This window comes from Tyto alba, unplaced genomic scaffold (genome assembly GCF_018691265.1).
Source record: "Tyto alba isolate M040663 unplaced genomic scaffold, T.alba_DEE_v4.0 Super-Scaffold_23, whole genome shotgun sequence".
Classification (NCBI taxonomy): domain Eukaryota; kingdom Metazoa; phylum Chordata; class Aves; order Strigiformes; family Tytonidae; genus Tyto; species Tyto alba.
The window spans coordinates 11,387,386-11,405,398 of NW_024881297.1; the positions used below are offsets into that span (position 1 = coordinate 11,387,386).

At 39.0% G+C, this 18,013-nt stretch overlaps 1 protein-coding gene across 5 annotated transcripts in view; it reads left to right on the plus strand.

Annotated features, from left to right (window-relative positions):
- The window catches only part of INPP4B (inositol polyphosphate-4-phosphatase type II B), a 342,715-nt gene that overhangs the window by 117,891 nt on the left and 206,811 nt on the right, over positions 1-18,013 (plus strand). For all 5 annotated transcript variants that reach the window (XM_042796878.1, XM_042796879.1, XM_042796880.1 and 2 more), the window contains one exon: positions 8,542-8,626. In XM_042796878.1, the coding sequence (XP_042652812.1) occupies positions 8,542-8,626 (85 nt within the window). The remainder of the gene's footprint in view (positions 1-8,541; positions 8,627-18,013) is intronic.

The window sequence follows — 18,013 nt, forward strand, 5'->3', positions numbered from 1 at the left end:
TCTAACTAAATTAATTTCAGCATGGGTTTAATAGTATCGGACTCATCGCAACCCAGAAAATGTGTTTGTTTCTCCCCTGCTTGGTTGCAGGGGCTGCACAGGCCATGTTCAGACCCTGTGTCAGGAAACCATTGTTCCCGGTTGTCTACTTGGCTCCCGGGGTTTTGCCCACTTCCTTCTTACTTGCATGCGTAAGTACTTATATTCATGATAGTGGTCTTCCCACCATTCCCCCTGCATCGCAAGCAGGACTTTGTATTGCCCATTGGTCCTGTTCCAGTGGTTCTCTGGTGCCCTTGTTCTAGGAGTCCTCTGTCACGTTTGCTCTTCTCAATTCCAAGGGGAATACCACAGCAACAGAGTGCAATAATTGTCATCATACCCCGCTTCTTCAGTCTTCAGCAATCAGAGCTGGTAAAATCTGGCACAGCAGAGTTTGCCTGAGAAATAACAGATCTATATGTGTGTCCCCTTTCCGCTGAGATCAGTTTGGGTCTGACTATTGATGCTTGAAATGCTTCTATTTTTGTACTTTTATTGCATATTAAAGTCAAATAGGCAGAACTGTCCTACCATTAAATATGATGTTCCTTTTAACTGGGTCTCACCAGCACAATATTGTGTGGGCTGAAATTGGTACTGAATAAAAATGACCAAATAAAATTTGTTAACCATTCAGGTAGAAACTTTTGTTCTCATGTAGGGGAGTGCAATGAGTACATACATTTATTTATTTATTAGTTTATTTTACTAGTTTAGTCACAACTGGAAATTGTTACCTAAAAGGAAATCATCATATGGTGGCTACCAATAAATTATTTTATGCATCCTAAGTATCAAGAGAAACTCATCATTTCTTGTTAGTCGACTGTCCTCAAACCAGTAAAACATTTATTTTCATTAACACCTCAGTGAAATCTTTTTCTTACTCTAGCAGAAAATAAAATTGAATTCTTCTGAAATCTTCCTGCAAGCTAGATTCTACCATGCAGAGGTACATATACCTTCCTGCATCAGTGAGGCACAACGAAGTTGGCAGAGAATTTGTCCCCATGGAGGGGCTGGTGGTCTTCCCATTGTTCTCACTACTCCATAAGGAAGGGGATAATTTATACAATCAGTTGTTTCATCTGAGCCCTTTTTTTTAAATGGGAGAGTTGTAAGCTTTTGTGATGCAAATTCACTTCAGCAGGGACATTTTGATTCTATGTCTTTCACAAAGGTGGTAGGTGGTACTGGCCACCTCAAGCTTTAAGAAGCTATGACCCTGAAAAATTAGGAGTTTGCCTTAAAAATCATGTATATTTAAAAACAAAGCAAAACAAAATAATAAAAAAAAAAAAAAAAAAAAAAAAAAAGATCTTTGGAAGGCTTGTGATATTGTGGCTTCAGGAACAGTATGTTACTGAAAGTTATGACAGATGTTGAGACACTGTCAGTGAAATGGTAAAAGTTGGCAGAAATCTTACCAGTGGAAAGAGGCATCCTTCATTGTGCACCTTTAAATATCCAAAAATAATGCATTTTACAAACACGCAGTAGTTTTAACAATAATATTTTTGTGTTCTGCCTTCCTTACTTCTCTGGTACTGCTGAAACTGGCAAAAGCTGCAATTAAGCTGTCATACCTAATTTTAAAATACAGTTAAGATTTAATTCTTGTTTTAAGCTATGTTTGAAATAAAAAGGCATTATATTGCGACCTGAGCCAGAGATTCATAACACGTTTTTTTAAATGACAGCCAGAAAGTGTAGAATAAAGAGTGAGAGTTTGACAAAACAAAACAAAACAAAAAAACCCAAACCAAAACAAAAACACAAAAACCAAACCAAAAACATATTATCCAAGGTGTGTGTTGTGATACAGAATTGGAGTCTTGCATCAAAATATACCTTTGAAAGACTTAACTAACTTGTATCTGAACTGTATATAATTAACTTTTTATGTAGGAAGGGTAATTTGAGATTGTTTCAAGCTGTGTGTAGAATGTGGAAAGTGTTTAATTTTCATTCTTTAATTATGCTTGTGCATAATAAACTGAGTGAATGTAGAGTGTGAATTAAAAGCATGTGTATTTGTACATTATTATTATTACTACTACAGCATTTTGAAACTGAAAAGAAAATTACTATTGGTTAGGTATTCACATTTGTTAAAGGTAATAGTCTATTAAAAGTACTTGTATGTTCTGCAGGACTTGTTCGGTGATGTAAGTCAGCATTTTCCACAGTGAATGCAGATTAGTGGTATTATATTGTCAGCCTGAAGTTGGTATCTGTTAGCATTGCATGATGGATTAATCACAGTGGGTAGGGCATTTTTTGGAAAAGATTATTTGAGTATCTTTCAGTGAGATGACAGTTTGTAAAGGTGGTTGCAATGAGCTACCAGGTTACAGCCTGTCTGGAATAATTGAAGCACCTCATCAGATGACCAGGAAGCATACTTTTCCTTATCATGCAGCTTGGGTCATAGGCTTTGTGTTACTTAATGGACATAAGGTGGGAATATTAATATGGCAGAAGAATATATAATATTAAATGACATTTCAGATCATTGCATACTTCTTGCCAACATTTAAAGGGGCATTTTTAATTATGCAAATTACATGCTTGTGTATGTCATGCAGTCATTTTTTCATACCTCAAAATTAGAGCATTGTGTTTTGCTCTGTTTGGTAATAGATATATTGCTGTAGAAATACATTGAAATAAATTAAGACTTAGCTTTTCGATTTATGAATGAAATTACCCTGACAAATCATGATGCTTTTTTCTTGTTCATATATATATGAAATAGATATAAAAAAGCTGTGCTTTAACTGTGGAATGATGAACCTTATCTATGCTAGCACTGAAATAGCAAACATAGGTGGTAATGTTTATAGTGTAGTCAAAAGCATTATAGTGTAGTCAAAAGTATCCATTTGACAAGCTTATTTGCCAGTACCAGTGAAGTTGTAAAAACTCAGGGTCATAGGCAAGTTGTACAGCTTGTACCATTAATGCCCTTAGGACTTTGCTGCTATTGGTGCTAGAGATAGTTAGATTAATGCAAGGCTATCATTAATTCCATTATGCGTTGCAGACCTTTGGTCGCCCCACAGGCTTGACAAGAGATAGCAACTGTATCACCATACCTATTCACTGTTTTCTATCTTTCCTCCTGGAAAGCCAGCCTTCAGTAGGACTCTGAAGGACACTGAGATGTTCTGAGCCAGGTTTACACAGTTGGGGTGTAGGTACATGGTGAACCAGGGGAGAGTCCCTAATGAGGAGTAGGAGCCTCACATGGCCTTCCATTCTTGCAAGTTAGGCACTTAGCCTGTATGTCATGGAAAGAAGCCTTGTAGGTGCCCAAATACCTGGTCTTTCAGGTTTCCTCAGTGGCCAACTTGTCCTCAAAGGCTTCCAGTGAAGGCATTAGATATGTCTTCTAATAAGTGGTGGACAGTGATGATTTAGCAGTTTGGGGAAGAATTGATACAGGTTCAAAATAATTCGATATATTGTAAACATATGTAAAAATAACTGAAAAAAAAGTACCAATGTAATTTCAAATACCATGTGTTTCCCTTACTGCTGTAGAATGTTTTAGGTTTGTATGCTTTCTACCAGCAAAAAATATTATATTTTACTCTATCAGAAAACTTCTTTATTCAATGTATACTTCAGATTACTGGTGAATCTGGAGCTAGGTACTTGAATGTTGGTTGCCAGTTTAATATAATTAAGCTGCTTCTACATTAAGAGGAGTTGTGTGCAGTTATGTAGGCATGAATATGAAGATAGCAGACACTTGCTTGTGTGTTTTGGTATGACTGTTTCTTATTTCAGTTTTAGGCGCGAACTCCATAGAAAGAGGGCTATCTTCACTCCTCTGATTTGAAACTCGTGGCGGTTGCAGTAGACAGTAATGGATTTAGTAGTATGGTAGTACTTTGGATTTATAAGCAAAGCTTGGCAAATCATTTGGCAAAGTGAATTGAAAGGGTTTCTGCTAATTCTAGGATTGGGACAGTTTTCTACTTCATCAGTTTTACTAGGATATTTAAGTTAGATTTATGAATAATTTAATTTCTTCCTAAAATTGGTGTTTTAAAACAATTTCCAGGTCTGGGGGATGGTGGGGTACCTGTAGATTTTGTCAGTACTTGAAGAAAGATAGTTCAAGGCCTAGTTGCTATTTGACATTTGGATTGATCCAGTAACTTTTTTTATAACAATTAGCCAAAATTACCAATGGTAGGAATAAAAACCCCAATATACTGGGTTGTAACACATTACTACAGAACTGATTTTGATTCTATTTGTCATGCATAAAGACCAAATCATTAGATTTACCCATTTATTAAAATAAAATAATAGCTAGTCCAAATAAGCTTGTATTATGCACTTCAAGTAAGAGAGAAATTTTAGATCTCTTCAGGTACTGAAAATCCAAGCTGATCTCTATCAGATAAACATAATGGTTCCCTTGATTACAATTTTGTCGTTTCATTTGTAAATAAATTTCTTGTTAGCTTTTTGTGTGACAGACAGAGCATAGCTCATCTAAATGATGAAAAATCTAAATTAATAGTAATTCCAAAGGTCTAGTTCTTCAGTTTTGTGTCAGGATGTGGGAGATGTTTTGCAGCAACATGTACTTTCTTTTCTGGCAGCCTAATGCTCTTCCGTCTTTTTTGCTTGTTTCCCTTCTTGTTCCGTCTCACATAAAGAAAAAGTGAATGCATATGCTCTGATCGCTGTACTTGATTGTGCATCTTGGAAAAGCATTCAAATTCATTTGAAGTTGCAGCATTGTTTCATTCCAGCTTTTGTTGTTTTAGGGAGCGGAGTAACTTGTCTCCTGAAGAGGCTCTTGTGCTGTAGCATCTGCTGTCTTAAAATGCAGAAACCTTGGAATACTCTGAACCATCCTCTCTTGTGTTTCTAGTTACTGTTGTATGCCAACAGCACTGTGAGACAAACCTTATCAATACAAATTCTTGTTAATTATTTCATAGGGTTTTTTTTTTTGCTAACCACTTGCCAATTTGTATTATACGTATGTCTTTGATATACAAATCCAAAGATCAAGCCTTTAAGTCTTGGCAACTGTAGCGAACTGTATGGAAGCTGTGGTTCTTCATTCCTGGCCTGTCTGAATACCTGACCTGTGTAAAAGCCGTGCAGCAGGGAGTTGCTTGTCTTTATATACTGACATGCTTCTGCTTACTGCAGGTATATGTCTTGGGGGAAATGTTAAGTCTGGGGAGTTGTCACGTTTGCATGTTTTATCTGTGGGGCGTGAATATCAGCAGAGGAACCATTTTCATAGGGATGAAAAGGGAAAAATCTGTTAGAGTTGATTTGAATACTCTTTTGGACTGAGACTGGATAGGAGTCTTTCATGTACTCACAGCTGAGTTGTTAAATTGTCTCAGACCTTTGTTAACTTTTGAAATAAACCCCTTCTTTTGGTCATATCTTTTCTGAAAGATTGCCAGCTCTTGAAGGAAGGGGCTGAATTATCCCCACTTGTCAAGTGAGGGTTTTCAGGGAGGCTGTATCGGTGTAGAAATCTTGCTTCAAAATCTAAAGAATAAAAATAGTTATCAACATCATTGCAGTGGAGAACTCTTCCTAATTAGTCAACTGTTTGTTTTTTGAACTATTATTGCCTATTTTCGCAAGCTGACTTTAGCTGTTGCTCATAAATATTTCTTGTATTTTACTTTCCCTGGTAGAATTTCAAGGAATGCCTCACACGACAGCACCTGAGAGTTGCTTCTGAGTTACCATGTATGCTCAACTTGCTGGATTCTATAAATAAAAAAAGCTCTCAACATAGCACTTGTATTTCTTCCAAAACTCACTGCATTGTTTTGCTACTTTCCTCCTTTTTTTTTTTCTTTTTTAAACAATCAATTAGTTGTTTTTTCAGTCTACAGGACAATACATCCCTTTTCAGACCAGTCCATCCTGAATAATATTTTGAAGAAGACAATGTACAAGTGGTTTCCAGATAAGTCTGATTGCTTTTTTCTTGGTGCATTAAAACTTCTCTCTTGACTTCTGGCATATTTCAATATAACATCATGTGTTTTTTCCCCTCTCCTCTGTTTTATTTTAACCTTTTGTCACCTTTGAATATTGATTTGAGCTTTGGTAACTGGGTTTGGAGTATTTATTTAATAAATGTTAAAAGGTGGGTGGGAGGGAATAAATATAGACTTTCTCAAATGTTACCCATTTGTTGCTTGTCAGTCTTACTGTAGTCTTACAGTCTTACTGTATTAATTTTTCACCTTTTGCTCATGAAAGACAAGGGTATTGCTATGGAATAAAGCGTCTTTCTGTGAGAAAATTGAGGATCAAGCCATCCATTTAAAAACTCTTGGCAAAAAGTTCGAGTCTGATTCTGGCAGGCCAAATAACAGCATAAATGCAGAGAAAGAAGTAGACAAAAAAACTTGCATATATAAAGCAGGTGTTATAAATATGTGTCCTGGGTTGAGTGAGTGGTGGAGTTTTTTGGTGGCAGGGGAGGGGGCTATCGGGGCGGCCCCCTGTGAGAAGCTTCTCGAAGCTCCCCCAGCTCCAAGCCAGCTCCACTTCTGTTTGGGAAATTGAGCCAATTGGCTGCGCCTCTGCGATAACGTATTTAAGAAGGGACGTGGTGACGGGCAGTGGGACTTGTGAGGAGGAGTTGCTGCAGCTGCATGAACACCAAGGTCAGTGGAGGAACGGAGGAAGAAAGGAGGGGGGAGGTGTGCCGGAGCAGAGACCCCCCTGTGTCCTGTGGTGAGACGGCAGGGCAGCCCCCCTCTGTCACCCATGGAGATCTACGGTGGACCGGACACTGATTTATGGCCTGTGGCTTCCGCCTGGAAAATCAAGGTGCTGTGCCCAAAGAAGGCCGGGGTCTCGTGGGAAAAAGTAGCCCCGCTGCTGTAATTCAGCGCTGGGAGGATTGCAGCATGCAGGGGAGTCCCACGCCGGAGCAGCTCGGGAAGGGCTGCAGCCGTGGGAGAGAATCCAGTCGGAGGAAGTTAGTGACCCAAGATGGAGCAGTGTGGGGAACGCTGCGGCCCATGGGAGGGACTCATGTTGGAGAAAGTTTGTGGAGGACTGTCTCCTGTGAGAGGGGGACCATGATGGAGCAGGAGGAACAAGTTTCGGACACTCCCCTCACCGAAGATGAAGGAAGTGGCAGCACTGCCTGCACCCCCCATTCCCTGCCCCTGCGCCACTGGGGGAGGAGGTGGAGATATCGGGAGCAGAGCTGAGCCCGGGAAGAAGGGAGGGGTGGGGGGAAGGTGTTCTCAAGATGTGGCAATGCTTCTCACTGTCCTACTCTGTTATGTGTTGTTAGTGTCTGTAATAAATGTATGTTTTTTTTTCTTCCCCTAACGAGTCTGCCTTTTGCTCGTGATCATAAAAGGGGGATTTTTCCCCATCCCAGTCCTATCTCAAACCCCAAGCCTGGCTCTCTGTCCCTTCTCATTGCCGGAGGGGAAGGGAGAGAGAGCTGCTGCATTGTGGTTGGCTGCCAACCAGGCCTAAACAACAACAATATGAAATTTTATTAAGTCATTCATTAAGTGTCAAATATATGGAACTAAAGGCTTTTGGTAAAATTGGTCTGCAATATGAAAAATTTTTCATCCTTATGATCACTTGGAATGAAGAAGTACCTGAGGAAGGAATGCTAAAATAAGAGATTAGTCCCTGCAGAATCTCACTGAATTAGAGAATGAGCTCCGCAACGTTCATGTTGGGAACCTGAAATGAGGAAGTGTATGGTTCATGTTTTAAGGGTTATTTGTTACCAGATGTTAGGGATAAAAATGGATAATAAAAGTTTTAAGGGAAAAAAAATAATTCTGAGGGAGTGATTGATAGCTTCACTTTTCCGAAAGATGAGTCACACTTACTAAACTAGAAGAGTCTGCATCTTCTCTGCAGAGTGCTCACGAAAAATGATAGTGATAATTTGTATCATACTGCACTCTGCAGTGGGTCCATATCACTTAATGTCATCCAAATTACATAGCCAGAGACAACATTCAAAGTTTCAAGTGATGGTAAAGACATCCCTTTTAAATAAAAATTGAAGCGAAATGCCTACTGTAAGGTTGCATGTTATTTTGTTCACTTGAAAGTAATCTACTCTTCGAATAGAATCTGACATTTGATTCAGCCTTATTAGTAAATATGGAAGTTGGAATGAGCTGGTCTTCCTGATTTGTTTAGGAATGAGGTAGCACCTAAACTTTTGAATACCTGTGATACGAAAAAAACCTAACTACTGGCTTTCTTTTTTCTTAGTTTCTTGCGTGGTTGTTTCTAACAGTTTATTCCCAATATAGCTTATTGAGCTGAAGTAGGATGGCATAGATCAGTAATTAAAGAATGCCTGTATCCATCTGCCTAGTGACTATTAGGCTTTGTTGTCTTTAGATCTACATGTTGCGCTGACTGTGAACAGCCAACCAGAAGGACTTCCCATTCATGTTCCAAGTTCTAATGTTTTGTCATCTTTATGTCTCGTAGAGTTCTGAAGCCTCTGAAGTGGTAATACTGGAGCGCTGCTGGATTGTGGAGTTCAGGAGTAAAACAGCTGTTTCAATAGTTCTCAGTAAGTCAGACATAACTCAATATGTTCAGTGTGAATTTTTTATTTCTGTCAACAAAAATGACAACAAAAAACCCCAAGCACCCTGGCACTGAAACTTTGCTAAAATCTTAGCTAAAATATATTCTATTGTCTGTTAGATGCATACATCTAAATATTGATTGTCTCTGAATTCATGCCTACAAAGAAAATCCTAAAAGCCAGTGTTTTACTTTTTCTACAATCAAGTTCAAAATCACAGTTCATCATCTTCCTCTGATAACAAATAGACATTTGAGGTTCTGTTTTGTTAGGTATTATGTACATGTGGGTTTTATGTTGATGCATAGCCAGTTCACCTTGTTTTGAATGATTAATCATTGCCAACCTCCCTATTAAATGAGAGTTTTCCTGTTTTTCTCATCTCCTATCAAGTCATAATTAATAAAACTATTAAAAACAGTAGAAAACAATAGTTATTTCATAGAAATCAGAATCGTTATTTTAGTGGGAAGATTTTTATTGGGAGAAAATGCTGACATAAAGTTTCCTCTGCAGGAACAGCTCAAATAGCTGTTGTGTTAGAAATTTTTTATGATGTGGATTCTTTCTGATACTGCTGCAGAGTTTTGAGGTCCTTTGATCAATGTGCCATTTTCTGTTAGCTGTAATGGTCTAAGAGCAGTTTTGGTAGGCTTGTAAAACTAGGTACAGGGATAAAAAGGTTATGGTTAATTTGTGGGTTTGACAGCCAACTTTATGCTTAGTAGAAGTTCCTCCCTTCGTTTTTTACACTCACCAAAGTCTTCAGTCCGCCTCAAGGAAAACGTTGAATTAATTATGCTAACTTTTTTCTTCACCTGCTGAAGTGATTCTAGTGTTTTGTCACGTTTGAGAAGGCAATGACTTAAAATGTATTCATTGTGGATTTTATCCTTTTTTGAGTAGTATTCTGGGGAATAGCTCAAATCCTGCATCTTTAGTAGTGGAATTAAATTTTATGTCTTGTGCCTGATGTTGAGACACTGCATCAAAAAGGACTTCTTTTTGCATTTGGAGGCATTGCTTCGCCTAACTATAACAGCTGAATGTTTACCATTGACTCTCAAATTGAGACTTCTCTAATTATTCCCTTATTGAGCCCAATTCATTGATTGGAATCATCAGCTTTTATGAGGTGGTGAAGTTACAGTTTGTGTATAAATACAGCCATGTCATTCCCTTCTGGCACTTCTTTTACAATGCTTGAACTTAATGCAACTGAACTGAACCAATACCAGTTTTAATTGCTGACAGGACTCTTTCAATTACCTTTGAAGCCTGCAAACAGGACAGTTTCTGTGGCAGTGAGACTGGCAAGTTTTGAGTCCAAAATCTGGGGAAGTAGATAGCAATGAATACTGAGTAAGCACTTTGGGCTGCCAGTGGATAAAAAGAGACTGAATATGTGTGGAGGAAGAAATATGCTTGCATAGTTAGGAACAAAAATTCCCAGCTGAGATACAGACTTTCCAAAACAAAGTTTTTGAAGGTCAGTAGGGTAGTTAGGGGTAAGGGTGGTGCTCTGACCAGTCTCTGACCATGCTGCGGGAGAAAGGAGGAAACAATATAGAAAACTCCAGGTATGCAGAGCCAGCAAATGACAATGGATACCTGAGGTGTGACCAAAGGAACATGACAGAAGATAGATGAAGGGACAGACAGGTAGAGGAGAACTGGATTTCAAACTTGGCAATTTTCCTGTGCCGGAGAACAAGGACAACAGCCTAGCTGATGATTTGTTGGATGAGAAAAGAAAAAGAAAGCCAGACTATTATGAGGTATTAGAACAAAACTAAAGACAAGTGAAGATGATATACTGTGTACTGAGTGAGGGTAAAATACCAAAAGAAGAGAAATAATAATCCATGTACTGTAGGAGAGAACAAAATTCAGGAGACAAAATGGGGGAGAAAAGCAAAACTCAGGAACTAAAAAAGACAGATCTTTGTCAGTGGGGGCTTTGATCGCAAAAAACTAGCTGCGTTGTCACAAGAATATATCTGTTGGCTGTTGGGAACCAAAAAAAAAGCTCAAAAATGTGTATCTGAGGCTTTAAAGGATTCAGGTGGAAGCACATTAGGAAGACATAACTGCTAACAATGTCAAATTCCTTGTTGAACAGACAGAGGAGACCTGTGTCGGAACACAGCAGAAGCTCCAAGGAAGGAGGTGGAGTTGAGCTGTGAGATTTAACTTCTGGAGTGGCTGGGAAGAGACATTTTCTTCATCTTGCAGCATGCAAGATGAAGAAAATGACATGGGGGTTCAACTTTGAGCGGTGGAGGCGGGGTTCGGAGTAAGCTATTGTCCGATGGTCTCCATCTTCCCCTGAGTGGTGGGCTGAATCCTAGGAAATGTGAGTGAGAGTGAGAACTGGGATATCTAAGAAGAGAATGTAATAAAGGGCAGTGGAGTAAACACTAAGGGAAAAATAGGACATGTTCACTCAACATCTAGTGCTACTATGGATCTGATCATCGCCTCAGGATGATTTGGGTACTGAAATGTAAGGGGAGTACAGAAGTCATCAGGCAGTTGCAGGAGATAATCCTGTCAGTGCTTCAAGTGTAGTGCTCCCAAAGCAGCCTAGCTCAAAGACCATGAAAGGAAACAGAAGGATTTGTTAGGTGAGCTATCATTGTGCATGTGGCAGTTTGCTTGCATGCCCTCATAACATGAACTAGTTGCTATTCGCAGAACAGATCAGACACTGGTGTGAGATGGATCTGATTGGATGTGGCAGTTTATATGAGTGTGATTCATTCCTGAAATCCTGGAAGGTGTGACAAGGAGAGAATTTCAACCCTTTTGTCCAAAAAGATCCTAAATCTGGAAACTGCTTCTGTGCACTGAAACGTTTGAGCAATGCAATGTTAACTGCCCCACCTTGGATTCTCCTCAGGAATAACCACTCTGTTGGCACCATCTAATCTTGCAACTTGTAAAATACGAGCAGGCATCACAGCCTCACCAAACACAATATAAAATTGTATCTATTTAGAGAATAGCTGTGTCTCTGCTGGACCTTGGAAACCCTGTTAAAGGTGGTTGCTCTGCTGGGTTTACATGCCCAGGTGCTGGCAGTGGGGGCTGCCGGGCCCTGCTTGCTGCCACCTTGGGGAAGGTGTAAAACACTGCCCAGCTGTGAGAAGTGAGGGGGGGAAAAAAGTGTGAGAAACATCCCTGTGAGCACCAGAGGGAGAGCAGATGGAGGGGAGGAGGTGCTCCAGGCACCCAGGCAGAGATTCCCCTGCAGCTCCTGGAGAGGCCCCAGTGGAGCAGGTACTTCCCTGCCGCCTGCTGAGAGACCGTGCTGCAGCCGGGGTGAAGTGTGAGGAGGAAGGAACAGCAGAGAGGAGCTGTTATGGCCTGACCATGGCCACCCCAGCCCTCAAACCTCCCTGCTGCTCGGTGTGTGGGGAAGGTAGAGGAGTTGTGAGTGAAGTTGAGCCTGGGAAGACGTAGGGAGTAGAGGGGAAAGGCCTTTGTTTTTCCCTACTCAGCACTTTCTTAATTTGCCATAAATTAAATATTTTTTTTCATAAGATGAGTCTGTTTTGCCCATGATGGTAATTGGTAAGTGATCTCCCCGTCTTTATCTTGACCCATGAGCTGCTGCTGCTTTTCTCCCCAGCCCTGTTGAGTATGGGGAGCGAGCAAGCAGCTGGGCGGGTGGCAGGCAGCCAGCCAAGGTCAACACACCACAGTTAATTTGCGTCAGGCATTTTTCTTTAAGTGTTTTGTCCACTTCCAGATGTGTCATTGTTTGAGTAGAAGGTGTGAAAACATAGGCAACCAGGAACAAAACGTTGTGTTAATGTTGGTAGTTTTTGGTCGCTGTTAGGTTTCTCTGGACTAGGGCAGTTAGAGCTGAGTGGATAAATGTTTGAACCTGTCCCAAGAGTCATCTGAAGTTGACCACTGTGTTGTATAGAGCTTCATGTGGGTGAGAGGAAAGAACTCTGTCCGCCTCCTTTCCTCCACATGATGTTGTACAACACAAAATTGGGAATTAACACAGGAGACACAGACACAATGGCATGAAATCAGATGTGAGAGACAGCATTCAAGGACTGCCTTCTTTTAATCTGTAAATCTCTTCTGTTTTTCAGGGTAAGAGATTCCTTTAAGACTGTTTTAACTGCATTAGTGTGTGAGGTCTGTTGGTGAGAACTAGGGAGGTAAGAGCTGGTGAGGGTAGGGCTGGTGAGCATGAGAAAGGGAGGAAACGGGAGCAAGACAGAGCTTTTGATGCAAGGTCAGTTGTCTAAAACATATTGCAGGGTATCAGGCAAAAAAAGGCGTGCATATAGGAATATCCTTAAGACAGCAAACATTCACTTTTGCCGTTTGCATTATGTAAGCCACCTGGGGCTTTTAGTTTCCTTCAGTTGTAGTGGATTGGAAAGGCAGGTCAGTGTGCTCCCCGATTAGCATATGCCTCGGTTATTCCAGCTCTGAGGTTACTCTTGCAGACCTAGTCAGAGAATCAAATTCTCCGAATCCTACCTTATTTTAGGGTAGACTGATGGTCCACCCAGTGATGTGATATACTTCCTTTCAGCAAAAGCAGTCTGCTGCTTTGCAAAGGCTGCACTTAGTACTTTTGGTGAATGCTGCAGTAGTTCAGTTCAATGATCTTGAAGATACCGTTGCGGTATTTAAATATTTTTGTGGTCTGCCTTGCTTCCAGCCTAGGTGTGGTGTTTATTTAATGAAAGGGGAGACGTAATGTGTCATGTGTGAAAGCCTGCAGGTATTAAAAGAAACAAAATATTATACTGCAGTAGTCAACCCAGGGTATCATGCTATATTAGTTTCAGATACCTCAAGCTCTTAGTGAGTGTCTGTGGGGACTTAAATGGAGATTATAATGATAATTTATATAAGTTTATTCCAGCATTTCAAAATAAAAAAAAAAAAAAAAAAAAACCAAACAAAAAAACCCAAAACCCAAAACCAACACTGAAGATAAAATTTTTAATTAAATTCTTTATCGTTGATTGAAAATTTAACTTCCAAAGGAAGATTAACATAGCATCATGAGTAACCATAGGATGATTTCATCACTACTAATTTGAACATGAAATGCATCAGCATATAGAATTCAATCAGCTTTGTGAATTAAAAGCCTCTGATGTCTGTATTAGAAATATCCTGCGGATATAATTTACGTATCAAAGCTTCCATTCTACTTTTGTTATAGCATATGGTGGTTAGCTGTGATGGTGCTTTGTATTTTAGACTGTCAGTGGCTTATTGATATTCTCAACCATTTTCCACTGCTGAGAATTACTTTTTGCTGGTGTGTGTGGAAAGAGAGAGAGAACCTTTAACCTTTTGAACTCTCTTACTTTGCATATTAGCATAGGAGGAAAAATAGCGATCCTCTAGAAAAGCAGAAACTGTCATCCTGAACATTGACCATGTGTTTGGCACATGTTTTTATTTAAATCCTGCCAGTAGTTTCTTTTTTACCCTGTTCAACGTGATTTTCTGCTTATAACTCTCATTAATGAACATAAAGGAAGCCATAGAGTATCAGTCTTCCTGTCACTTTTACATGTTTAGTAAAATAAATCAATAAAGCCTTCTTAAGAAGAAAATGAAAATTAATAACATATGAAAAAGCATTAGAACCAAAGTGTTTTCCTCCCTACACTTGCAAATGTGTTTGGTTTATTCTTTTATATTTTAAAAGCCTTTCAATTAAACTGCAGCCTTTTGAAAGACAAGGGTCAACTCCAGTAACTGCCTACACTTTTTTTGGTGACTCAATTATTTATTTCTGACTTCACAGAAACTCAGGTTTCTGTGTAAGAGGTTATGATTAAGGTTACAGTCAAGTGCACTTTAAAAATTAAGAGGGACATAATTAAGACATTTTTAACAAAGAATTTGTTTTTGGTTTTGAAACAACTGAAATATCAAAGTACTTGCAGAGAAAAGAGTCAATTGCTTTTGTTAAATTGAAAAACTTGGGAAATTTCAGGTGTGTTAGAAAATAACAGGAACAAAAAAATAGTTATCTGAGGATGATGGAACTAACAGCAAAATACACTTCTGACTTTAGACAGTTGGGTTAGAGTAGAAAATGCTTTCCAGTGCCACTGGGAATATCTCAGCTTCTCTTTGTGCTATTTCCTTATTTGACAGCAGTCCTGCTTGAGCAGGGGGGTTGAATTCTTTATGTGAGCTGCAGACGTCCTGTGAGACCATAACTTTCTATAGTGGCTTCTTGTGAGAGAAAGCCTTGTTGAGATCACACTTCAGTAAAAGAGTTGTTGGTGAGCTGATCAAAAGGGCTCTATGAACAGACATGTTTGCTTCCCACTATCTGCTGCCTCAGCTTTTGCTTCCAGTTGAATCTCTGATGCTGAAGTAAGGAAAAAGCAGCTGCTGGAGGGGCCGCTGAACACCTGTGGGTGAGGCGTCTCCACTCAAGAAGGTGCCTGAAGCAGTACAGCCCCTGGCCCGCACTAGCGTGCCGTAATGTCAGTGGAAGTGGCGTCTCTGCTTCTGCCCACCTTGCGTGTCAAGGCATGGGAAGTCAAGAGTTGGAACACAGTCACTCACCGTGAAAGTCGGGCAGTTTCTAGACCCCAAAACTTTCTTTCAAAATGTGTGTATAGCAACATTACTGGCCGAGTGGATGTGAGATTGTATAGTCCCAAGTGCTGTGTCCACCTGCTGTAGGGTGAACACAGGATGCTCTGCCACAGAAACTCTTCCCACAGATTTCATTAATGCCTCAGTGTTAGTTTGCTTTTGCAGCATTATCCAAGTGTCAGTGCTAACATTTAGAGACCACTTCATGCATTAGTTAGTGATATTTGGCCCCTTTTTTTTTTTTTTTTTTTGTTCTTGTTTCCCTCCTGAGGCTAGTAGCTGTGACCATTAATTTATTTTCAACTGAACGGTTCAGAAGTGAACTAACAGTGTAGAGAAATGAGGAGAAACATTTTGATAGCTGGTTATTTATTGCAATTGCAGATTAGTTTTTAATGGCAAATGTGAAGAGTGTGTCTGACTTCACACATTTTTAGATTTGCTCTTGTAGTAAAGGTAGTAGTATAGTAGTAGTACTCTTGCTTTTAAATACTCTGCTAGATTCCAGAAAGCAAATGATATCTTGGGAGAAACAGGACAAAGCTTTGTAAAATGTTGTTTTAGCTAGATAGTGATTTCAATTAGATACATACAAATCTAATGTCAGGACAAACACTATCGGGTTGCTGTAGGTTACATCAATATTCTAGTGTCTGATCTCAAAATCTTTCCCTTTCTGCTTTTTTGAGTGTATGCAAGCTATCAAAAGGTCCTATATTGGTTCTGGTAGCTATGTAGAAGTTCTTTGCATAAAGAAGAAAAGGAGATAAAGATAGAACTATATATCACTTTCCTTTGAATTTAGTTCTGTTAAGTTGAATGTTTGTTTCGCGAAGAAAACCCTTGTGGTTAACAGTGTGAATATCTTCCTGCGGTTTATGCCACTGAATTTGAAACCCCACTGGGGATGTCCAGCACTGAGATGAAAACCATCTACTTGGGGATCTGCTATAGCAGAACAGTAGAAATTTTTCTTAGTATTGTATGTTCTTAAATCTTACATGCCCTCTTATTTAAAAATTATATCATAACAGTAAAACTAGAAATGCATACCAGATTATGAACTGGTCTTGTTGAAGTCAATAGTAAATGTTCTCAAAAGGTCAGGATTTTTTTCCAAAACTAAACTCTTAACAGCATAACAAAGGATGTTTGTGTACTTGTATTTTCTACAGTAACTCCTTAATTGTAAAGTAAAAAGTGCTTTTGTCCACCCATTAAATATTCCTGCATTTAGGATGTTTCAGTACCAATATAATTCTGCTGATACACCTGTCACTCATTTGAGGCCTTCATTACATTTGTGGTTCTGTTAGTTTTATTTATAGAAGGATTCATTTGAGCTAAGTTTTGTGTCCCTACTGAAACTTGGAATTAAGTGTCTGAGCTTGTTAGGGTTTACTGTATGCAGCTGATTTAAAATAATAGTCAACATAATCTTGGAGAGAAGAGCAAAAAGATGATGATCTTTATTATACAAATAAACCCATGTGCTCCTTTATTGAAACAGAAATTTTTGCCATTGTGCATTTTGGACATTGTTTGTGTTTCTTCGAGTATGTGAACTTGTATATAAACATTACATGCATTGAAACAGTATGAGAAATAGTTAACTTCCCAGCTGTTGGATCAGCAGAATAAAACTTCCTACTTTTGCAGTGATAAATATTTTTCAGGTATTTTCACGTGCTTTTCAGAATTTAACTTAGCTGTCAGAGTACTCCAGAGATCTAAATATAGCAGACTGTAGTATTTTGAAGTGATTGTTTAGAATGAATTTCCAGATCTCAAAACTGGCACCTGTTAGATCAGAATACAGTGAATTATGCTCACTCCTACTGCATTTCACTATCCATTTCTGGTTCTATGCATATTAAGGGTGATTCAGTGTGCCTTTTGTGCTTGACAGTCTGATTTCCACAGCTAAGAGGTAAATATAAATAGCATGATTTCAATTGCAAAACATAGATTTCCTCCCAAAGCAGATGTGGTTTATCTAGCTAGTGGTAGCAGACAAGATCATTGTTCCTATTTACATTTAAAAATAAAGAGCAAAAAGAAAAGAACACTTTGATATATTTGTATTTTGGTTGTTAACTGTTGGCTTGTTTGTCTGACAGTCTTTCCTTAGCTATGTTACCTTGGATATCCAAAATGCTTTTATTAAAATTGTCAGGGCTTTTAAAGGCCAGATGGTATAAGGAGGTGTTTTCCACACCTGTAAATATATATATATATATATATATATATATATATATATATATATATATATTTTTTGTAATTAGCGTCACTGCTGGTTAATTTTGGTCCCAATGCTGGTTGAATGCATGCCTCTTTTTTTTTTTTGTTTTTTTTTCTCCCCCCCCCCCAGTAGCTCCAAAACTCTATGAAATAAAAACAAGCTTCTGAATTATTGAGGTCAGTGACAGAAGGGAGTAGACCGCTGTGCTATTGCAGATCTTACCAGAGCAGCAGAAAAGTTATTAGCTCTTCTAATTACCTGTCTTTTTGAAGGTTACTGCCCTCATGGCTCAGATGCAGTAGCAGATCATATGAGAGCTTACAGCTGAAACTTCTATGTGTCTAAATTAATCTTTGACAAACAGTAAAGCTCAGCTTGTTCAGGTTTGGTCACTCAAGTCTGTACTTTCTGTGTAAACAAGGATCTGATGAACATCTGCAGTTCCCTTGGATTTTAAATATTCTTGTCTCAGGAACTCAATACCTTGCCTCTAGCCTGGTTCAGTCAAAAGACAAGAG